At 48.3% G+C, this 24,486-nt stretch overlaps 1 protein-coding gene across 1 annotated transcript in view; it reads left to right on the top strand.

The window, feature by feature from the left end:
- Window positions 1-24,486, top strand: part of CHD1L (chromodomain helicase DNA binding protein 1 like) — a 61,626-nt gene that overhangs the window by 33,090 nt on the left and 4,050 nt on the right. The window contains exons 12-20 of the mRNA XM_060236758.1: window positions 1,515-1,629; window positions 3,717-3,876; window positions 10,298-10,463; window positions 13,421-13,557; window positions 14,156-14,319; window positions 16,041-16,240; window positions 17,891-17,989; window positions 22,228-22,298; window positions 23,733-23,847. Coding sequence (XP_060092741.1) covers window positions 1,515-1,629; window positions 3,717-3,876; window positions 10,298-10,463; window positions 13,421-13,557; window positions 14,156-14,319; window positions 16,041-16,240; window positions 17,891-17,989; window positions 22,228-22,298; window positions 23,733-23,847 — 1,227 coding nt within the window. The remainder of the gene's footprint in view (window positions 1-1,514; window positions 1,630-3,716; window positions 3,877-10,297; window positions 10,464-13,420; window positions 13,558-14,155; window positions 14,320-16,040; window positions 16,241-17,890; window positions 17,990-22,227; window positions 22,299-23,732; window positions 23,848-24,486) is intronic.

Below are 24,486 nucleotides of genomic sequence, written 5' to 3'. Positions count from 1 at the left end.
TCCAGTCCAACACTCTGTGTCACATAAGAGAAGCCATGTTGGATCAGGCCAATGGCCCATCCAGTCCAACACTCTGTCACACAGTGGCCAATATATGTGTGTGTATACACACACACACACACACACACACATATATATATATACTGTGGCTAATAGCCACTGATGGACTTCTGCTCCATATTTTTATCCAATCCGCTCTTAAAGCTGGCTATGCTTGTAGCCGCCACCACCTCCTGTGGCAGTGAATTCCACATGTTAATCTCCCTTTGGGTGAAGAAGTACTTCCTTTTATCCGTTTTAACCTGACTGCTCAGCAATTTCATTGAATGCCCACAAGTTCTTGTATTGTGAGAAAGGGAGAAAAGGACTTTCTCTACTTTCTCCATCCCATGCATAATCTTGTAAACCTCTATCATGTCACCCCGCAGTTGACGTTTCTCCAAGCTAAAGAGCCCTAAGCATTTTAACCTTTCTTCATAGGGAAGGTGTTCCAGCCCTTTAATCATTCTAGTTGCCCTTTTCTGAACTTTCTCCAATGCTATAATATCCTTTTTGAGGTGCGGCGACCAGAACTGCACACAGTACTCCAAATGAGACCGCACCATCGATTTATACAGGGGCATTATGATACTGGCTGATTTGTTTTCAATTCCCTTCCTAATAATTCCCAGCATGGCGTTGGCCTTTTTTATTGCAATCGCACACTGTCTTGACATTTTCAGTGAGTTATCTACCACGACCCCAAGATCTCTCTCTTGGTCAGTCTCTGCCAGTTCACACCCCATCGACTTGTATTTGTAGCTGGGATTCTTGGCCCCAATGTGCATTACTTTGCACTTGGCCACATGTTCTTATGTTCTTATTTGGTGATGTTCTTATTAAGAGATTGTGCTGTGTTCTCTGTGAAAATCTAGAAGTGTCCCTCCACTTAGAGAAGGTCTGGTATGGAATCAGGTCCTGCCCTTCCTCCTTCTGTCACTTTGGTTTCCTCTTCCCTTCTTTTTACCCCTGACCTGAACGCCCAGGCAGCCTGATCTGGTCATATCTCAGAAGCTAAGCCAATTTAGCCCTGGTAAGTATTAGGATGTGAGATCACCATGGAAGTCCAGGGTGGCTACACAAAGGCAGGCAATGGCAAACTTTCGCACCAAGAAACCATCCCTGGGCAGGGGGGGGGGGGGGGGGGGTCTTGGTAGTTGGTGATTCGATCCTTAGGCAAGTAGACAGCTCGGTGGCAGAACCGCATACTGACCGTATGGTGACTTGCCTGCCTGGTGCGAAGGTAGCGGACGTGACGCGTGTAGTAGATAGGCTGATAGACAGTGCTGGGGAGGAGCCAGTGGTCGTGGTGCATGTTGGCACCGACGCTGTGGGGAAATGCAGTCGTGAGGTCCTGGAGGAAGAATTTAGGCTGCTAGGCAGGAAACGTAAGGCCAGGACCTCCATGTTAGCCGTTTTTGTACTGCCACACTGGTTATTAAATGCATTAAGTGCATTTTTCTCTGTCTTCCAAGGTGGAGTCGGCATGAATCTAACAGCAGCAGACACAGTTGTCTTTGTGGACAGCGACTTCAACCCCCAAAACGATTTGCAGGCATCTGCGAGAGCCCACCGGATTGGCCAGGAGAAGTAAGGGATGGGAAGAAATCTGGGTCCTTGTATGTGCAGCTCCCTGCCTATTTGCCATGTGGCATTCTCTTTCTAAGGGCACGCTTCACCAGTCCAGCAGCACCCCCCAAGAGCTGTAGCCAGGCACCCCGCTATATCCCAACCGTAGCTGGAATATTGCATAGAACAGCAAAATCCAGCACACACACAACGCACACACACACTGGGGCTGCTGCAGCTGGTTCATAGCAGATGACCCAGATCTGTTGTGCTGCAGCTGGCTCAGGTGGTCACCTCCGCTGCAAGAGGCTGAATGGCACCAGAAGAAGAAGAAGAAGATATTGGATTTATATCCCGCCCTCCACTCCGAAGAGTCTCAGAGCAGCTCACAATCTCCTTTCCCTTCCTCCCCCACAACAGACACCCTGTGAGGTAGATGAAGATATTGGATTTATATCCCTCCCTCCACTCCGAAGAGTCTCAGAGCGGCCCACAATCTCCTTTCCCTTCCTCCCCCACAACAGACACCCTGTGAGGTGGGTGGGGCTGGAGAGGGCTCTCACAGCAGCTGCCCTTTCAAGGACAGAGTCTCAGAGCGGCTCACAATCTCCTTTCCCTTCCTCCCCCACAACAGACACCCTGTGAGGTGGGTGGGGCTGAGAGGGCTCTCACAGCAGCTGCCCTTTCAAGGACAGAGTCTCAGAGCAGCTCACAATCTCCTTTCCCTTCCTCCCCTACAACAGACACCCTGTGAGGTGGGTGGGGCTGAGAGGGCTCTCACAGCAGCTGCCCTTTCAAGGACAGAGTCTCAGAGCAACTCACAATCTCCTTTCCCTTCCTCCTCCACAACAGACACCCTGTGAGGTGGGTGGGGCTGAGAGGGCTCTCACAGCAGCTGCCCTTTCAAGGACAGAGTCTCAGAACGGCCTACAATCTCCTTTCCCTTCCTCCCCCACAACAGACACCCTGTGAGGTGGGTGGGGCTGAGAGGGCTCTCACAGCAGATGCCTTTTCAAGGACAGAGTCTCAGAGTGGCTCACAATCCCCTTTACCTTCCTCCTCCACAACAGACACCCAGTGAGGTGGGTGGGGCTGAGAGGGCTCTCACAGCAGCTGCCCTTTCAAGGACAGAGTCTCAGAACGGCCTACAATCTCCTTTCCCTTTCTCCGCCACAACAGACACCCTGTGAAGTGGGTGGGATTGGAGAGGGCTCTCCCAGCAGCCGCCCTTTCAAGGACAGTCTCAGAGCGGCCTACAATCTCCTTTCCCTTCCTCCCCCACAACAGACACCCCATGAGATGGGTGGGGCTGAGAGGGCTGTCACAGCGGCTGCCCTTTCAAGGACAGAGTCTCAGAGCGGCTCACAATCTCCTTTTCCTTTCTCCCCCACAACAGACACCCTGTGAGGTGGGTGGGGCTGGAGAGGGCTCTCACAGCAGCTGCCCTTTCAAAGACAGAGTCTCAGAGCGGCCTACAATCTCCTTTCCCTTCCTCCCCCACAACAGACACCCTGTGAGGTGGGTGGGGCTGAGTGGGCTCTCACAGCAGCTGCCCCTTCAAGGACAGAGTCTCAGAGCGGCTCACAATCTCCTTTCCCTTCCTCCCCCACAACAGACACCCTATAAGGTGGGTGGGGCTGGAGAGGGCTCTTACAGCAGCTGCCCTTTCAAGGACAACCTCTGCCAGAGCTACGGCTGACCCAAGGCCAGGAGGGCTTCAGAGCACCAATTCCATTCTCATCTCCTGACCCTGGAAGTCTGAGAGGTCTTCCTGGCCCTGCAGGCTCTTTATAGCAAGGCTGAACCTCTGGGAAAAGCAGAGTTAGAAGCACGGCAGTGCCGCCTTAGTGGAGGTGGCAAGGGCACTTTCCTCCCATCATGGTGCTCTAGGGAACAGGGGTGGAGGGAGAGACATGTGTTTTATGGGAAGGTTTGCACTCAGACCTGCTTTGGAGACCCGGTGGGATATATGTATGACTGGTGAACCACGTGTGTTCTTGGGGAGGCATCTTAATTTCCACAGTCTGAGTCAACGCAGGCTTGTATAAGGGGTGAGTTCTAATGCAATCAACTGTATTCACTTGCCAATTTTGCTTCTGCTTTGCCAGGCCGGTAAAAATTATCCGCTTGATTGGAAGAGACACAGTTGAGGAGATAATCTTCAGGCGGGCAGTCTCGAAGCTGCAGCTCACCAGCACCGTCATCGAAGGGGGCCAGTTTGCACTCGGGGCCCAGAAGTCCCAGGAGGCAGCTGAGGAGCAGGAAACGGTGAGCTGAGATGGGCGCTTTAGGTCACAGGGCCCTCATCCCACCCTGCCAAATGGGAAGTGGGGAAGAGCCGTGGGAGCTGGGCAGTGGGAAACCTGCAGCCGGCTCAAGTGCTCTCCTGTGTTTCTGCCATAGCCGGGCCCAAGGCGAATGCCGGAGCAGCAGAGAAACAAGGGCGAGGGATGGGCCCCGAAGCTCTGGTCTCCCCATGGGAAATTACGTGGGGATGGAACACACTGAAAAGTAGCTTCAGATGTGGAGCCGGGGTTATTTAGTTATTAATGGACTCCGTTTTCACTCCACCTTTCTCCCCCACAAAGAGCCAAGATGCCAGACATCATTCCATTTTATCCTCACAATAACCCTGCGAGGTAGGTTAGGGTAGTCGGACACTCTGGCCCCAGCACTCTTCATAGCCGGTCTTCCCAGCCTTTTCCACTACCTCTTCAAGTTAGTTAGTTTATTGGATTTATATCCTGCCCTCCCCTCCGAAGCAGGCTCAGGGTGGCTCACAAAGCATGACAATAAAGAGTAACAATAAAAACAATTAAATTAAACATTAAATTAAAACGTTTTAAACAATTTGGTGCTAATTCCATATAATTTAAGGATGGCATTCCACTCTCATTGGTTCAGGCCTTTCCTTCTTAGCTATTTTGTTTCACTCTGAAGTTAAACTGTCTCAGCCAGGTCTGTTTTTGCCCAACGTGAAAAGAAGTCGGCATTAGCATGTAGTCTTCCCGGTCGATGCTGAATCTGGAAGGCATAGGGTTGCAAAGCTAGTATCCACCTCTTCACCCGGCCATTGTGGTCTCTCCAATCTTTCAGGCGGCGTGGTTTGTAATGAGGATGAAAGAGTTGCAGAGCAGGGATTAACGCAGGGACGATACAGCCCATTTCACCGCCAGGGCCTCCTTCTCCAGGGTTGAGTAGCAGCGTTCCCATGGTATAAGTTTCCGACTCAGGACGGTCACGGGGTGTTCTACCCCCTCCTATTCTTGCATAAGGACTGCACCTAGGCCGGCGTTGGAGGCATCAGTGTACAACTGGAAGGGCCATGTAAAGTCTCGTGCCTTTAACATGGGGGCAGATGATAGTATGGCCACTAGAGTTTTTAGAGCGTTCTGACACTGCCCCGCCCAGGGGAGGGGTTCTCGTACTCCTTTCTTAAGCAGATCTGAAGCGTTGTGGGGCACAAACCTGCCATAATACCCTGCCAGCCCTAACAGTTGTCGCACCTGCTGTTTCGAGGTAGGTTGAAGGCAGCCCTTGTAGAGCCGACACCTTGGACTGGACGGGCCAGATCTTTCCCCCTCCTACCATGCGTCCTAGGTATTGCAACCTGGGGCGAGCAAAGGTACGCTTCTTGAGGTTAAGGTGCAAACCAGCTTCTTTTACTAATTCCAACCCCTTCTCGAGGTGTCGTAGGTGGTCACCCCAGGACGCGCTATATATATGACCAAATCATCAGTATACGCTGCTGCGTAACCTTGGCACCCTTCTAAGAGGAGATCGACTAGCCTTTGAAAAGTAGCCGCCGTCCCCTGTAGGCCAAAGGGCATAGCTATGAATTGATATAGTCTCCACGGGGTCGCGAAAGCTGTCTTTGTCCTGTAGCCTCAGCGGGACCTGCCAGTAGCCCTTTGTCATATCTAATGTAATCAGGAACCTTGTTTGGCTAAGCTGTTCCGACAACTGGGGTACGCAGGGCATGGGGTAAACATCAAACTTTGGTATTTTGTTGACCACCCTAAAGTCAAGGCACATTCTGATGGTCCCATCCGGTTTCGGGACCAGTACCATGACACTCCGTCAGGGACTCTTGGAGGGCTCTATGACCCCTACCTGCACCACTGATTCTATCTCCTTTCTCAACGGCTCCCAGGCTTTCCGGGGAAGTGGCCTCAGTGGCTCGTGTACCACCTTCCCTGGCTCTGTTTCGCTCTAGTAGATGAGTCCGCCCAGGTTTTGAAGGAAAACACCTCCTCATAACAAGTTAACAGGGCTTTCAGTTCCCCTTGCTCTGTCAAATCTGGGCCTGTCTGCTGGGGGCCCCCCTCCCCTTCTGGCCAGAGAGGGACAGCCTGCTCATCATCTACCTCCTCTGCCAATGCAAAATGAACCGTCGCATCCACCCAGAGTTTCAGTAAGTTGGCGTGGAACCAGCGCAGGGGGACTCGGGGGAGCCCACACGTACCCCATATACAGCATGCCCCCGGCGCCCTTCCACCGGATAAGGTCCAAGCCATGGGTCCCCCCAGCCTTCCTAAGGGCCGTTGCCTTTACCAACACTTTGGAGCCTATGGGAATATCCCAGTCCTTCGCCCGGTGATCATAGTACTGCTTTTGTCGTTCCTGAGCTGCCCCCAAATACTGCAAGGCTAACCTCCTGGCTTGCGCCAGCATTTCCCGCAAGCGGCCCACATAGTCATCCACGGGCTGGGGGTCCCCTGGCATGGGCAGCACTCACCCCTCTGCTAAGATCACCAGAGGTCCCCTTGGGGCTCGCCCATAGAGGAGTTGGAAAGGGGAATGGCGGGTGGACTCCTGGGGCACCTCTCAGGCCGCAAAGAAGAGGGGGTCCAAGGCTAGGTCCCGGTCGGTTAGTGCTTCCCCCAGCGTTTTGCGCAGTATGCGCTTTAACGTCTGGTTAAAACGCTCTACCAGGCCGTCCGTCTGGGGATGATACACTGAGGCTTGCAAATGCTTTACCACCAATAGCTGACGGAAAAGCCGAGAGGTGGAACTGGGGCCCTGATCTGTAATTATTTCCAAAGGGACACCCACTCACGCAAAGAGGGAAAGCAACGCCCGGGCCACTGCTGAGGTTTTCATCGTCCTTAAAGGAAAGGCAGCCATGAAGCTGGTGGCGTAGTCTAAGACCGCTAAAACAAACCGGTTACCCTTCCTAGTCCGGGGTAAGGGCCCAATAAAGTCCATGCCAATCCAGCGGAATGGTTCTGTAATCAGCGGTAAGGGTTGGAGAGGCAAACGGGGAGGCCCTCGTGGGTTCACCTTTGGCATCGTGGGCAGGTTCCGACAGTATTATCCCATGTCAGCGGCTGTTGTTGGCCAGAAGAAGTACTTAAGGGCCCTTTTCAGTGTCCCGGCTTTGCTCAGATGTCCGGCCCATATGCTTTCGTGGGCCTGCCTTAACACTTCTTCCCTCACTTGCTGTGGCAAAATCAGCTGGCGGAGAGGGGCGGTGCCTCCTGTCCCCTTAGTCTCCCTCCACAAACGCCCTTGCTCTTGAACAAAGCGGGGTAGCCTATCCCCCGCCCGGGCGTCTGCTGTTCTCCCCTCCACCAGAGCCAGATGCGACCTTACCGGCTCCAGCGTCTCATCTTGCTACCAGCGGGGGAAGTTGTCCGATTTGGCCCAGCTCTTTTGCGTTGCTGCTTGTTGCTCTACGTCGCCCTCGGGGGTTTCTGTAACTAGCGTAGCGGGGGCAGCCTGGAGTTCATCTGGGTTTAGGAGGCGAGGGTGGGAGGCCGCCCCAGTGGTAACTTGCCTCCAGTATGGGTAATCCCGCCCCAGCAGCACCAGCACTGGGAGAGTTGCCTTGAAGGCCATTTTTATCTCGGCGCTAAACAACTCAACCTGGAGGGTTCCTCTCACAGTGGGCCACTCCTCTGCTGTCCCATGGACACATTTTACAGTTTAGGGCATGTACGGCACTGTTCCAACCGGCACCAGGTTTGCCTGCACTATGATGAGTGCACTTCCCGTGTCAACTATGGCCTAGGCAACTTTATCAAACAACTCCACTCTTACGAGCAGGGGAAGGTCCATTGGGCTACTGGAGGTTTGGAGCACGGACTCTGAGAGATCACATTCCATATATGGGCAATCCCTTTGATAGTGTCCCATTTGCCCACAGGTGAAACAAGCGCCCCGGGGACTTGCCCCCAGAGGGCAGCGTTCCTCGGCTCCCCCAGTGTCTTTAGTGGTCTCGCTCCCCTTCTGCCCCTCTTTTGCCTTCCTTCTCTTCCGCAGCTGGAGGAGGCGGGATGAAGAGGAAACGAAATCACAGCTGGCCCCACCCTCCTGCCTGGACTGGGGGCATGCGGGCTCATCCCTCTGCTTTCCCATCCCCCTCTCTGCCGTCTCTTCCCACTTGCCACCCCGTCGGGGTCGAGACTCGGAGGGTAGGGGCTTACTCTCGGGTGCAGGGAAAGCTTGCTCGGCTGCCCAAAAATTGTCCCACAGCTGGGCCGCTGCTTTTACCATGGAGGGCTGTTGACGTAGCACCCAGGCCCGACACATCTGCGGCATCAGCAAAATCAGCTGCTCCACCACCACCTTCTCCAGTCTGGCTTCAGCCACTTCCGTGCCAACTCCTCAAGGGCACAGGCCACCTCGAATGTAGGCTTTCCCCTTTTTGCAGGTTGTAAGCACGGAGTCACTGGCGATAGGTCTCGGGAGTAATGTGGAACTTTTTAAATATCGCTTTCTTACCTTCTCATAATCAGCAGCGTCATTGGGGTCAGCCCTTGGTAGGAAGCTAATGCTGGCCCCATCAGAAATGGTCCCAGTATGGCTGCCCATTGTGCTTTGGGCCATGCCATTGCGGTAGCAGTCCATTCAACAGTGCCAAGAAAGGCTTCGACGTCGTCCATAAGGGTCATTTTAGAAAGCTTGAACGGCCCTCCTGCCATACCTTCAGGTTCCAAGGGCCATTGTGCCCGGAGCTGGGAAAACTCTTGGAGCCAGCCGTCTTGGGAAACCTGCTGCCGGTACATCGCTGTCAAGCATTGATATTTCGCAATAATCAAGTGTTTGTTCTTTAATCAAAGACTTGCTTACTGTAAAACTCCATAGCTTGCTCCAAGGACGGGTTCCTTGGAAGTAATGGCATACATAGTATTGGATAGTATCTTATAGGCAAACTTCAAAAGGCAGGCTTACAGATAACTTCAAAAGAATAACATAAAGATGCAAACTGAGTCGAAGGTTCAAAGGCTACTCGCTACTATCTCTTTTATGACTAAGGAATGTCAGCTAACATCTTCATTTCTCACACATTCTCTGCGAGCTGATAAGACATGGCTGTGCGAATCTGGGGGAGAGGCATTCTACATCGTTAATACAAAGTTACTCTAAAACATCCTGAGTCCAGATGGATTTATTACACATCAAAAGGGGGGAAAGGAGAAGAAGGGGGAAGAAGAAGAAAGAGGAAAAGACAAAGGGGATGCTCTGCTTTAACTCTGGTCTGTTTACTCAATTCAGTAATTAGAAATAGCATGCTTGACAATCACCCTCTGGATCAGCTCCCCTTGGGCTGCGGCCAGCCATTCCCCAAACTGTGTCAGGTCTGTCATCCTTTCCTCTTTTTGTTTTTTCCGTTCTGAGAGGCTCGTCTGCCTCCATCTTCCCCGTACTGGCCACCACTTGTCGCGGAAAAGGAGGAGACTGAGACCTCTTGCTGCTAAATCACACCGTTTATTTCTCTTCTCTTTCCTGTTCACCGCCCATCGAGCTCGTGGGCTGCCCCGTCTGTTTCCTTTTATCCCCTTCTTCCCCGCACCTGGCCTCTCACCCAGCTGTCTTCCCTAACTCAGAGGCTCCTGGCCTCTTAAAGAGGCCGCTGCTCTCTCATCCCCATCACAAGCAGACATACCCTTCATCATTCAATTAAGCTGTATGTTGATTTGCTGCTCACCCTCTACCTACACGTATGGACTGCCAGGTAACTTCTTTTCAGTGTATCTGAAGAAGTGTGCTTGCACACAGAAACTGCCTTGAATCAAACTTGCTAACTGCCTTTCCCGGAGATGCTGACAGGACAGGGTGTGTCTGTGACCTTGTTATTCGTTGGTGACCTGACTTTTGCTGCTAAAGTGGGAGAGTAATGTAGGAGCAGCCATTCTCTGAATTCTTAGGAATAACTGGATTCTGCCCTCCTTCCCCAAGCCAAACAATATTCTCCTAAGCGAACACGTCACACCAATGGTACCAGAGCATAAATGTGGTTTATTTCCTTTGTCTGTTTTTTTCTGGATATTTCTAGAGCAGGGGCTGTTTTGAGCCTGTGGGCAGCATCAGAATTCTGACACACAACCCGTTGGGTGCTGCCACAAATGGCTTCCATAGGAGGCGGGGCCAGCTGCATAATGGCTGCCTCAGCTGACTTTCAGTCACATGGTGAATATCTCCGTGCTGTAGTGGCAGTGGCTGCCCAAGCAGCATTTTTTTAAAAAAATCGGCATTGTCAGATCTCCAGTGGCCCATCTGAAGCCTTGGCAGGACAGAAGCCCTCTCTGGTTCTACCCACTTTCTAAAAATATTTGGGGATCACCAGGAAATGTGATGGTGGGCAGCCCGTTGGGGACTCAAGGTCTAGATGAACCTCTGACAGCTCTGCAATATGTGGTGGTGACACCTTTAACCTTCATCCTTTTTTCCCCCTTTTTTAAAGCTGAGTGAAATTCTAAAATTTGGTTTGGACCGATTGTTGTCCTTGGATGGTAGCCCCCTCTGTGATGTGGACCTGGGACGTGTTCTTGGGGAAACACGAGGAGGAGAATGGGTGATGGATCTTGTGCGGCCACCCGCAGAAGGAAACGAAGACCGAGAAGCAGAAAGTAGGTTGCTGATATCTGAATTGGGATTGCTTTGAATTCTTTGGCTCTTCCTCTACGGTCAGTCTACCTCTGCAGCCACTCTGGCCTCCCAAAAGGAGAGGCTCTGACCCCATTCCATGAAGGTCTTCCTTTCAGAATTCCAGACTCCCTAGAGTAAGGAAATTTAACTCTGCAGCTCACCTGTGGCTTTCTGAGCAATGTTGTCTATGGCACCATATTCCAGAGAAGTGGGTAGTTTCTTTACGAACTAGAGTAAAGAATTTCCATGGCCCGAGATAAAACTGTTCCAGTTTTTTCAGTAAAACAATTTTTTATTATTCAGCAACATTAATCAATAATCATCCAAAAATAAACATCAAATATATTGCATCACATTTCCCATCTCCCTCCCCCCTTTTTATGACTTCCCCGGTGCATTCAGCTTAAAATACAAAAAAGAATAAAAGGTAATATTAACCTATTAAGAACCTTCTAAAAACATATAACTATAATAAAATACAAATAATAAACTTACTTATTACTAATACTTTCTATCTTAATTAATAGTCTTATAATACTACCATACTTAATTTTTGGTGTTATCTATCTTAATTGTTATCTATTAATCCCAATCCTCATATGCAAAAAAACACTGTATATTTCCATAATTTTACTCTATCTGTAGTTGACATTTTACACTAAACAAAGAAAGAAAAAACTTAACCATTATTAAAAATCACCAAATGTCCTTTCACTGTTTTTCAACATACTTTTGAAATTTCTCTCATTCCCTGTTATACTTATCTATATCGAGTTCTTTTAAAGTTCTAGTAAGTTTGTCCATTTCGCTCCAATGCATAACTTTCATAATCCAGTCCCATTTTTCTGGTAATTTATTTTTCTTCCACAACTGCGCATATAATCGTGCAGCTGAAAGCCTATACCAAAGCAATGTTCTTTTTTTTTTTATAAACACAATTTTATTGATAACATATGGTAACCATATCCATTAATACCTTCTTTTTAGCTATCCCATATGCTATTTTCTAGTCCCCCCTCCCCCCGTTACTTGACTCCCGCCGAAGTTATATACTTAAAATACTAACATTTAAAGGTACCCTTAAACCATAAGAACCTATATTCATATTCTACTTTTTTCTAGTACTTGATCATTATTAAAAAATTGTCCAATATCCTTTTATATTCCATTCTTCTTCTACATAACATCTAAACTTTTTCCACTCCTTTTCATACACTTCCAAATCATAGTCTCTTAAGATTCTTGTTAGTTTGTCCATCTCTCTCCATGTTATAACTTTTACAATCCAATCCCATTTTTCTGGAATTTTTTCTTGCTTCCATAACTGCGCATACAATGTCCTAGCCGCTGAAAGCAAGTACCAGATCAAAGTTCTATCTTCTTTTGGAAATTTTTCCATTTGTAATCCCAATAAAAAAGTCTCTGCTACTTTCTTGAATTCATATCCCAAGATCTTTGAAATTTCTTGTTGAATCATCTGCCAATACTTTTTCGCTCTTTCACAAGTCCACCACATATGGTAAAAAGAACCTTCATGTCTTCTACATTTCCAACATCTGTCTGGCATCTTTTTATTGATCTTTGCCAATTTTTTAGGAGTAATATACCACCTATACATCATCTTAAAACAATTTTCTTTTATACTCTGACATGTTAATAATTTCATAGAGTTCTTCCAAAGATACTCCCATGTATCCATCTGTATTTCTTTATTTACATGGATTGCCCACTTAATCATTTGAGATTTTACTACCTCATCTTCCGTAGACCATTTTAACAGTAACTTACATATTTTTGAAATTAATTTTTCATTATCTCCAAGCAGAACTTTTTCCATTTCTGTTTGCTCTCGTCTTATTCCTTCAGTTTTGATATCATTCTCCACCAGGCTTTTTATTTGTTGCATTTGAAACCAATCATATTTTTTATTCAACTCCTCAGCAGTTTTCAATTCTATTTTGCCACTTTGTATTAAAAAAAAAACCCCAAAGCAATGTTCTGTCTTGTTTCGGAAAAGAGAGCACCTGAAATCTTTTTGTTGGGATTAAAACTGTTCCGGTTTTAAAAGTGAAAGTCGCTTAGTAGAGCAGCATTTCCTGTAAATAGGACCTGAAAACTCTCTCATTCAGGAATTGTCAGTTATATTTTTCTTTTATTAGGGTCACATTGTATTTTCTGTGCTCATTTCCCTCAACTGGAAGTGCTGCTGGACAGGAGGACAATGAACTGAGATGAATGGGATGTGGGAGGGATAACATTGCATTAATATCTTGGTGGTTTTGTTGAAAGTGCGACCAATAAAAAACTCTATGGGCTTTTTTATCCCGTGGGGGCTGATCCACATTTTGTTAGAATTGTAGGTGAGCACCGCATCACTGAGGATGAGACTGCTGTGAAGTCTGCTGGCTGAAACTTGGGCCGTTCACCTTCTCAGCATGGCCTGCCTTTAAGGGTCATCAAGGGCAAAATTGTGACAGGAAAGGAAGACTATGTATGGTGCCCTAAATTCTTCTGAGCATGGGTCTCCAGTCTTGTTCAGCCTGCGGTCACCTTGGGAGTGCAGGGGGCAGAACCAGCCACAAAATGGCTACCGCAGCTTGCCTTTGGTCACATAGTGAAGATTCTTGTGGTGTGGTGGCAGCTGCTGCCACAGCAGCCGTTTTTTAAAAGTCTGCACAGCCCATCAAAGCTCCAGTGGCCCCACTAGACCAGCCCGTTGGCACCAGGAAAGGTGTGTGTGGGTGCCATGGAGCCCATTGGGGACCCTGCCGTAGAGGGCGGACAGGATAAAATTCAGATAATAAGATAAAAAGCTGGGGCTGTTGTGTCTACCCTGCTCAGTGCCGAAATAATAAGGGCAAAAACGAAAACTAGGATGCTGTCCCTGTTTTTTATTAGAATCTGTTGTGATCTCATTTTGAGTTATTTTTTTTTTAAGGTCACATGTACCTGTATGAAGGCAAAGACTACTCTAAGAACCCCAGCCAAGAAGATCAGAAGGCCTTTGAGCAGTTGCTAGATCTGCAAAAAACTCTCCTTGAAGAAGAAGGAAGAGTTCTCAGAAACAAAGCTAATGTGAGGAGCTGGGGGAAATGGCTTTGAATGGGTTTGGGTTTGAACTGGGTTTAGTTAATTCGTCACGAGGGATTCTTTTTTCCAGCCAGAATATATGATGCAGGGTGAGGACATGAAATGTGATGTTGCGTCCTGGATATTCCTTGATGCGCATGGAAGATGAATCCATGTCCCTCCTCAGCAAAAGTGTTTTGGCTGAGCTAACGTGATCCTGTGGACCTCATTGGAGTGACTTCAGCTGGAAAGCTGCTGCTCCAATTCAGCTGATGGGGGTGTTGAGAATCCATCACCGAGCCCAACAGTCTTCATCCTGCCCAGACCAAACATCTGTCTTTATGCCCCTGTATAAATCGATGGTGCGGTCTCATTTGGAGTACTGTGTGCAATTCTGGTCACCATACCTCAAAAAGGATATTATAGCTTTGGAAAAAGTGCAGAAAAGGGCAACTGGAATGATTAAAGGCCTGTTGTTGAAGGCTTTTCCCCAGATTCTGTGGGAATCTGACTACAGGGAACGAGGGAGAGATTTGGTGTTGTATGAAGAGCAGCAGGAGGTGGAAAGCAGCGCTGTAACCCTTGGATTCCTTTCCCTTGCTAGGTTCTTGTCCCAGGCATCCCAGCAGGACCCAGTAAAAAAAAACCTAAGCTGAGTCCAGAAGAGCTGGAAGCTCGGCGGCAAAAACTCCAGGAGGCAGCAGCAAAGAAAACCCAGCTGAAGGAAGAAAAGAGACGGAAGAAGGTGGAAGCTGAACGCCAAAAGAAGTACGGCCCAGAAGCTCCCCAGTTAATTTGTGTCAGCGCACAGATGACGAGGGTGCTTCAGAATCCTACCTGTCACTGGAGGGGTATCTAATTTGAGAACGGCAGTGGGTCAAGGGGTCCCTCTTCCAATCAGGGCTGGTCAAAACGGAGCATCTGTTTCTTTGTGTCTCGGAAGGGCTCTACAAAATGAGATTCCCAAAGCAGAACGTTCAGAAAATGGTTCAAAGTAGCAATTAGCAACTGGAAATGCTTTCAAAAGTTGTGTAGAAAACTTCTCTGGTGCTGAAGCTTTTTAAAAACTCTCGTGTGATGGGCAAATTCACTTCACTAGCATAATCGATGGCTATATTTTCTTCATAAGTATTATGAGAAATATAGAGAAATCAGATAGATCACTAGAGAAATAAACACCCCCTTTCCTCATCTACTCACCGTCACCCCAGAGTTTGGGGTGAGAGTTCAGATCACAGTACTGCAGTACTGCTGCTTTACCATTCTGCTCACAATAATAATAATAATAAATTTATTCTTATATCCTGCCCTCCCGCGCCGAAACGGTCTCAGGGCGGCTCACATGACATGGTTTACACCATGATTACACTAAAATCCATCAATACATTAAAACAATTAAAATAATTAGATACAATTCAGAATTAAGTTAATTAACAATTAAAAATTTATCAGATATAAAGTTAAATTAAAGTGCCACGGTTCAAAATGTGTATAGGATCCTATCCTATACACACAAGCTGAGTTTGATTCTGGCAGAAGCTGGATTCAGGTAGCCGGCCCAAGGTCGACTCAGCCTTCCATCCTTTCGAGGTCGGTCAAATGAGTACCCAGCTTGCTGGGGGGGAAGTGTAGATGACTGGGGAAGGCAATGGCAAACCACCCTGTAAAAAGTCTGCCGTGAAAATGTGAAAGCAACGTCACTCCAGAGTCGGAAACGACTGGTGCTTGCACAGGGGACCTTTCCTTTCCTTCTTCCTTGCATTTCATTTTTTTGTAAATTGGAAAATGAGATTTTTTTTTTTGAGGCTTCTTTCTTGTCGCTTCATATGTAGCTAAAACTCCTCTTATTCTTTAAGGCAGTCACTTTGGGGGGATAGATCAAGATGGGTTGCCGTGTTAGTCTGCCTGTAGCAGTAGAAAAGAGCAAGAGTCCAGTAGCACCTTAAAGACTAACAAAAAATGAGCTTTTGTGTGTCACTGATCACTTCTTCAGATAGGCCTGCCCTAATTATCGGAAACTAGTGATTTCAGATGCCAAATGACATTAGTGGACAAATGACAGCAGCAGCTTTGATTGGATTAGGTGTGATAATCAGGTAGCAGGAGTGAAGAAATCAGCATTGGTAAGTAGACAGGAAACCTAGGTCTCGATTAAGTCCAACTGGATGCATTGTCAAGTCCTTCATTATCAGTTTCAGTTCAGCAGTCTCTAATCTCATTTTATGAACCCCAATCTGATTTCTCAAAGGTTTATTTCTGTAATGTTTTCTCCTCTCTTTTTTGTTGAAAAAAAGATGGAAACGAGGATGTCTTGTGCTGAAGGTCCTCCATTGGCTGTGATCTTTCCTAGTTTTTGGGCTCATTTGGATCTTGCCAGTGAATGTTAACACATGCCACATTTCTGACAGCCATCGCTGTAATGCGTCCTACCTGATCCTTGTGACTTCATCCTTGCAACCTCTGAATGGATATGTGTTGTCCCCCTTCAGGATGGCCTGGTGGGAAGCAAATCAGTACAGATCTTGCTGTCTCGAGTCAGAGGAAAGTAGCGAGGAGGAAGAAGAGGGACAGAGGCTGGAGGTGGACCTGGACTACGCAGACCCAGATATGAGCGCCATCCAGTATGTGGTGGGCGATGTCACCCACCCCAGAGCAGGAGAAGAAGATGCCATCATTGTGCACTGTGTGGGTAGGTGGGGAAGAGAGGTCAGGTTCTGCTGGAGCAGCTGGGGGCATTGTGTGCAGGGCTGGGCAGACGGTCTTGAGCTGGGCAGCAAATGGGGGCTCATGACAGTCTCCCTCACTTCTGAGGAATGGGACCGGGTCGAAATGTGCAAAGGGCCCACCGAAAACGCTTTGTCGCCCCCAAGTAACCTCTTGCACCCATACTGCTGCTGGCTGGTGTCAAGACATTGAACGTTGAAATAAGCCCGAATCATTCTGTTGCAAATTTAATTCGTTTATTCAAGAACTAGTGGTCTGGGATACAAGCAGATTGAGTTTGATACATTCCAAGGTTACTCTTGGATTTTTGTAGCAGAGGATAACATAACAAAGAATCCATTCTCACACCCTGAGAGACAGTTGTCTGTTCCCACATTCCCTTATGTCATTCCCAGGAAGGCTCCCCGCTGGTTACCTTGAAGCTTGCCATCTTCAAAGGCTTGGAGAGCCTATGGATGCCAAGTGAGAAATTCCTCCAATGGGATTTACAACCTTCCCTCCCCGTTTGAAATGCACAGTCGCAGGCTCTTGGTTAGTAATAGCAAACAAGATGGCGTTAGTCAGGTCAATAGGCTAACAGTGAGTTAAAACAGGTACAGTGTCTGACAGCTGGAACCATGCCAAGCCTAAAGAGGGAAGCTGCCTGTGGGGCGAAGGAGAGACAGAAGGAAGCTCCATGCTGCAAGGGTTTGAGCTGAGCCCTGGCTAATAGCAGTCCAGGCCCAAGAGGGGGGATGGTGGTCTCCTGCCCTTTTGCTGGGAGAAAGGTGAGTACCTCAGATGCCTCCCTGTGCTGATCTGCAACGTGTGGCCTTCTGCTGAATCAGACCCTTTGGCTGCTCAGGGTCAGCCCTGCCAACTCAGACTGGCAGCAACTTCCCAAATGAGTTAGGCAGCCCTTACCTGAAGATAAAGTGTGTGAAGCTCTTTGCATGCTGGAGAACCCTGTACAGTGATAAACTTCAGCTCTTTTTCCATCCTGTTCTTCCTTGCTTGGTGCTAGAGGGGAAACACATTAAGATCTAGATTTCCAGGAGTCAGGGAGCTGTGCAGAGTCCTTCCTTGGCCCCTTTTCTCTTTCTGTGTTCACAACAACCTTGTGAGGTGGGTAAAGGGGAGAGGAACCTAGATCTCCCTCATTCTAGTTTGATCTCCTTAACCACATTAGCTTCGTCCAAACCTGTTGGAAATAAGCTCTGGGCTCAAAGCCTGACTGAAAATTGGTTTCCTACTCACATTTTGTGGGGGAGTGCTAAGCCTCTTGCTTGCTGCTGGGGATGAGAGAGCAATCTGATGTGTTCTAAAGAGGGAAGCTGCCTGTGGGGCAAAGGAGAGACAGAAGGAAGCTCCTGAAGTAGGCGGTGCTCTTGGGGATTCATCAAGCCTCCCTTCTGGGAGGGTGGGGAGAGGGAGCCGCTTCTCTGTCCTCCCACCCTGACACATCCACTCACTTCATAGAGTGGTCCCACACCACCACTGCTCCTGAACCTGCCAAGGCAGCCATGTGGGAATATCTGGGAACGTGTCTTTACTACATGCTCAGCAGCTGACCTCTGTTAAATATGCCCCTTCCCTGCTGAAATACGGAAAGCACCATAACTGTCTCTTGCTCCAGATGATTCTGGACGTTGGGGAAGAGGAGGCTTATTCACAGCTCTGGAGAATCGTTCAGACCAGCCGAGAAAAGTGTACGAGTTTGCTGGAAAGATGGATGGTAAGTCCAGTGGGGATAGAGCAGTTCTCACTGAGGGGCATTGTCAGTCTCTCTGATAAGTTATCCTAAAATTTATTTATTTATTTGTTGTTTATTACTTTAAATTTCTATCCCGCCCTCTCCGCAAGCGGACGCAGGGCGGCTAACAACATTCATTTTTACAGATTAAAACCAATAAAAAGATAATTACAATTTAAATTTTTTAAAAAAACATTTCATTTCATGGTGCTGTATCACGACAATATACTATAAGCCGTGATCACATAGTACTCTATAATAGGGTTGCCAAGTCCAATTCAAGAAATATCTGGGGACTTTGGGGGTGGAGCCAGGAGACTTCAGGGGTGGAGCCAGGAGACATTGAGGCGGAGCTAGGAGCAAGGATGTGACAAGCAGAATTGAACTCCAAGGGAGTTCTGGCCATCACATTTAAAGGGACAGCACACTTTTTAAAATGCCTTCCTTCCGTAGAAAATAATGAAGGATAGGGGCACCTTCTTTTGGGGCACGTAGAATTGGACCCCCTGGTCCAATCCTTTTGAAACTTGGGGGGTATTTTGGGGAGAGGCACTAGATGCTATACTGAAAATTTGGCACCTCTACCTCAAAAAACAGCCCCCCCCCAGAGCCCCTGATACCCGCAGATCAATTCCCCATCATTCCCTATGGGAATTGTTCATGGAGGTGCATAATGGCTGTGGGGGAGGGGCTTCCCCCGCCGGCCAGCTGGCTGGGGGAGGGGGGAAGCCTGTAAAACTGGGGGATCCCCCGCTGGGACCTGGGGATTGGGAAGCCTACTCTATAATGATGTCGGGTGGCAGCTCTCTCCCGGTTAGATCTCAAAGGCCTGTCGAAACAGTTTGGTCTTACGGGCCCTGCCGAAAGTAGAGAGATCCCGCAGGGCGGTTATGGCCTCCTTAAGACAGTGCCAGTCAGTATTAAATATTGCTAGTTGGAATGAGCAAAACTGAGGAATTTATGCTTTTTGCTGACTCGTGCATTTGCTTCTAAAGAGGGGTTTCCCAACCTCGTTTAAGCTAGTGAGCACCTTTTGATTTCTGACACGGGGTCGTGAGTGCAGCCCCAAAATTCAGGGCTGTAGCCGGCAAGGGGGGCACTGGGGGCGATGCCCGCTATAGAATCTGCAGCCCCCCCCCCCCCCCCGGCCAATCTTGGGGTGCATTGGGCGGGTGAGGTGGATTGGGGAAGATTGGATGGGGCTGCTACAAATTCTATAGGGGGCATCTCCCCCAGTAGCCCCTCGCTTGCTCTGCGCCTGAGCCAGTCACAATAAATAAGAAGACCAACACTGTGGGGACAGCTGCTACTAAACCACCATGTTAATCTGCACGGCCGGTTGGTTCTTCAGTGACAAGTCAGGGTGCTGGCTACCCTAGCCATGGTCTCGCTGAACGGCGGGGAGCCAGAGTGAGCAGAGAAAGAACCAAGTCAGAAAAGGGTGCTCAATTAAGCTTTAGGTTTAGTTTAGTTTATTTAAGATTTATATCCCGCCCTTCCCACCAAGGTGGCTCAGGGCGGCTCACAGCACATAAAATCTAACATAAAAGTATTAAATTGAAACATTTTGCACAGTTAAAAGCATTTAAAAGCATCAAAGCTACAGCTGCCCCATGTGTTGTGAAATACTATTATTTTCTATCCCGCCCTCTCCGCAAGCGGACTCAGGGCGGCTAACAACATTCATTTTCACAAGTTAAAAACCAATAAAACCATTAAAACATAATTAGAAGAAGAAGAAGAAGATATTGGATTTATATCCCACCCTCCACTCCAAAGAGTCTCAGAGTGGCTCACAATCTCCTTTACCTTCCTCCCCCACAACAGACCCCCTGTGAGGTAGATGAAGATATTGGATTTATATCCTGCCCTCCACTCCGAAGAGTCTCAGAGTGGCTCACAATCTCCTTTCCCTTCCTCCCCCACAACAGACACCCTGTGAGGTGGGTGGGGCTGAGAGGCCTCTCACAGCAGCTGCCCTTTCAAGGACAATTCCTACAAGAACTATGGCTGACCCAAGGCCATTCCAGCAGGTACAAGTGGAAGAGTGGGGAATCGAACCCGGTTCTCCCAGATAAGAGTCCGCACACTTAACCACTACACCAAACCGGCTCTCCGTTTTTTTATTTTACAATTTAAATTTTATTTTACAATTTTAAATTTTTTAAAAAACCATTTCACGGTGCTGTATCGCTACAATGTACAATATAGGCAAGTTCTTCTTTTCAGACCGTGATCACCAAGTACTCTACGTGACGTCGGGTGGCAGCTCTCTCCCGGTTAGATCTCAAAGGCCTGTTGAAACAATTCGGTCTTGCAGGCCTTCCGGAAAGTAGAGAGATCCCGCAGGGCCCTTATGGCCTCCGGGAGAGCATTCCACAGTTCTGGTGCTGCCACCAAGAAGGCCCTAGCTTGACCTAGCCTCCTTTGGTCCAGGGATGGACAGTAGATTTTTTGTCCCTGAACGCAGTGCTCTCTGGGGAATATATGGAGAAAGGCGGTCCCGCAGATAGACAGGTCCCTGACCATAAAGGGCTTTAAAGGTCAATACCAACACCTTGAAGCGGACTCGGAACACAATAGGTAGCCAGTGCGGTTCTTTCAGCACTGACCGAATGTGCTCCCGTCGAGGGAGCCCCATTAACAGCCACGCCGCAGCGTTCTGCGCTAGCTGTAGTTTCCGAGTCAGCGTCAAGGGGAGCCCCATGTAGAGAGCATCACGGTGATCTGTTCTTGAGGCGACCGTGGCGTGGATCACCAGTGCTAAGTGGTGCTCCAGGAAAGGGGCCAGCTGCCGCACCCGCCAAAGATTATTTATTTCCATTCATATCCTGCCCTCCCCACCGAAGCAGGATAGTGAACAAGCCCAGTAGGCAAACTGAAATATTAAAACCAATGAAACAGTCATTACAATAACATTAAAAGTTATTGTGCTGTAATAAAGTGCTACAGTAGTCTTGTCCTCCCAACTGCTTCATCCAGGCGGAGTACGAGGAATGGCCAGGTTTTGAGAGCTGTGCAGCTGATACTAGATGCTGATGATTTATGACATTTGTATCCCACCTTTCTGTTCTTACAAGAGTCAAACACAATACATAAGAGAATCGCATACTTACAAGAGCCAAGGCATCTAACATCTTAAATTTTACATTTAAAAAAATCACATTTTAAAAGTCCCTCGAGGGAGGGACGGTGGCTCAGTGGTAGAGCATCTGCTTGGGAAGCAGAAGGTCCCAGGTTCAGTCCCCGGCATCTCCAAAAAAAGGGTCCAGGCAAATAGGTGTGAAAAACCTCCGCTTGAGACCCTGGAGAGCCGCTGCCAGTCTGAGAAGACAAGACTGACTTTGATGGACCCAGGGTCTGATTCAGTATAAGGCAGCTTCATATGTTTGGGGAGGGACAGTGGCTCAGTGGTAGAGCATCTGCTTGGGAAGCAGACGGTCCCAGGTTCAATCCCCGGCATCTCCAAAAAAGGGTCCAGGCAAATAGGTGTGAAGAACCTCAGCTTGAGACCCTGGAGAGCCGCTGCCAGTCTGAGAAGACAAGACTGACTTTGATGGACCAAGGGTCTGATTCAGTATAAGGCAGCTTCATATGTCCATTGAAATCATACTTACACACTCAATAGACGTTATTAGAAACAATTTAAAAAGCAGAGTTAAGATACAAAGCAGTAATTAAAACATTGGTTAGGAAAAAGGGGTCATTGGGGGAATGCCAAAGAGGGGGGGGGGGAGTCTTCATCCTCTGGCAGAAGATGGCAACAGAACGGGGCAGCCATTTCCCCCTGGGGAGAGTTCCAGAGCTTTAGTGCCATGACCAAGAAGGCCCTTCTCCCTCCCATGTTGCCACCAGCCTGGTTTCAGAAAGGAAGGTGACCAGGAGCACCCAAGCCAGGGCCTCGGAAGATGACCATATTGGTGTTTTTTAAAGGCTGCCCTAAATCCCAGTTGGGGGAGAGGGAACAGAATATGAATTCGATAAGTAAGGGAAGAGGCAGCCCTTCTTGTTTGAACATGTCGCTAAAGTCTTCTTTTCTTTACACGTCTTCTGCTGACTCGCCTGTGGGCTTTATCCTCTTCTGCCTCTCAGCAGGAGATCAGTACTATGCCAAACTTTATAGAGAGCAGACGGGCTCGAGAAAGTGTAGAAATGCCAAAAGTCACCCAGTTGTGCACATGCTGAAGTGTTGCTTTCTGCTCCTTAATTTCTTTTTGCAGACCTGATGTTGGGAGGAGTGCTTTTCTTCCCTGTTGATGACAAAGAATCACGAAGCAAAGGCCAGGACTTGGTAACTATACCCGGAGCCTCTCTGGCTGTCTCTTTCCATCACCTGACTGACTCATGAACCAGGCGTGTCATTGGAGCTAAATGAGATTACAGTTGTACCTGGAGCAAACTTTGTGACTCAGCTGGAGGGCTAACTTGCTAGTTAGAATTTCATCGAGAATTTTGCCACAGCCTCTGGGCTGTGGCCAACCTTCATCCACAGTCTCTGACACAAGCTTTAAGGGGACTAGGAAATCACAGCCCTTCTTTCCTGGGCTGCTCTGGGAGCTGGGAAGGCCTGCCCTTCTCTCCAAAGCACAGGTTTTCTTGCAAGTGCTCAGCGAGACATGCAGAAGGCACACAGGTGGCCACGCTTGCTTGAAAGGACCTTGTGGACGGCTCTGGCTGCGGCAGCATGAGCCGTGAAGGTGGGAAAAGGCTGTGCTCCCTGTTCACAGTCTTCCTTGGGGTCTTGGGGTCGTGGTAGATGACTCACTGAAAATGTCAAGGCAGTGTGCGATTGCAATAAAAAAGGCCAAAGCCATACTGGGAATTATTAGAAAACAAATCAGCCAGTATCATAATGCCCCTGTATAAATCGATGGTGTGGTCTCATTTGGAATACTGTGTACAATTCTGGTCACTGCACCTCGAAAAGGATATTATAGCATTGGAGAAAGTCCAGAAAGGGGCAACTAGAATGATTAAAGGGTCAGAACACTTTCCCTATGAAGAAAGGTTAAAACGCTCGGGGCTCTTTAGCTTGGAGAAACGTCGACTGCGGGGTGACATGATAGAGGTTTACAAGATTATGCATGGGATGGAGAAAGCAGAGAAAGAAGTCCTTTTCTCCCTTTCTCACAATACAAGAACTCGTGGGCATTCAATGAAATTGCTGAGCAGTCGGGTTAAAACAGATAGAAGGAAGTCCTTCTTCACCCAAAGGGTGATTAACATGTGGAACTCACTGCCACAGGAGGTGGCAGCAGCTACAAGCACAGCCAGCTTCAAGAGGGGGTTAGATAAAAATATGGAGCAGAGGTCCATCAGTGGCTATTAGCCACAGTGTGTGTGTGTGTGTGTGTATTGGCCACTGTGTGACACAGAGTGTTGGACTGGATGGGCCATTGGCCTGATCCAACATGGCTTCTCTTTTCTTATGTTCCTCTCCTTCTCCGAGTCCCCAGGGGTGAGTTTAGACAGCCTCCCAGGGACACCAGAAGCAGAGCTTCCACATTAGGAGACGGTTGCATTTCCAAGCAGCCATAAGTGTCTAGAAAATGGGGAACAAAATCGGAGTACATAGCCATTTTCAGTCTTGGTCCTGAGGCACTCTTACAGTTGCCCATCAAAGGCAGGGGGGGACATTTCTTCTCCTTTCTTATGATCCTTGCAGAGATTTTTTTTTTTCTGATTGGCTGTCTGATTGGCTTTCTCATTTGTCTGTCTTTCGTAGCTGGCTCTTGTGGTAGCCCAGCACCGGGACCATTCCAACAATTTGTCTGGGATTAAACTCTCTGCTTTGGAAACAGGCTTAAAGAAACTGCATTGGGCAGCCAAGAAAAGGAGTGGTAAGTGTGCTTGCCCTTTGGACGGTCAGAAGCCGGCTGTCTGCTCTGTAGCTGACACTGGTTTTGGCAGTAGGTTTGAGCTTTATGGCATTGAGTAAGGAAGGTTGGGGATGGAATTCTTGGGAGGAGGTGAAGGTTGGGGTTCAGTTTCTCACGGAAGCTACAATTCCCAAAGCTCTTTGTGAGAAAGATTATAATGCGGCAGTCTTCTCCAGTCACTCATTGACTTCATATTGGTTTACAGTGCCTGCAACAAGGACATCTCCCCATACTGTGTCGCTCCTTACAGGAGTCAAGAGCCCAGTGCTCCTCAGCCTGGGACTCACTGAGTGGTTTTAGAAATTGGGTGGAGCCATGTGTAGCGCTTGTCCAGCATGGCTTCTGATTGGTCATGGAAGATCTACTTAGCTGTGTGGATCAAAATATCGTTTCATCCATGGCTCCATCAATATTGGTTTAATTATCTCACTCCACTTTGTTAGTATAGGGGGGTTTTTTTTAGTTACTCCTCCCCTACATTTGGGCTTCCTCTGTGTGTGCGGCTTCACCTCTTGCGGCAGCCGTTTGGTGGCTCTGCACCTCTCAGAGCAGCCATTCTGTGACTGCGCTCACCACTCTTATCAGAATTCCAAAAGTGCC

The sequence above is a fragment of the Heteronotia binoei genome, chromosome 4, assembly GCF_032191835.1.
Source record: "Heteronotia binoei isolate CCM8104 ecotype False Entrance Well chromosome 4, APGP_CSIRO_Hbin_v1, whole genome shotgun sequence".
NCBI lineage: Eukaryota > Metazoa > Chordata > Lepidosauria > Squamata > Gekkonidae > Heteronotia > Heteronotia binoei.
This window is presented reverse-complemented; position numbering and strand designations above follow the sequence as displayed.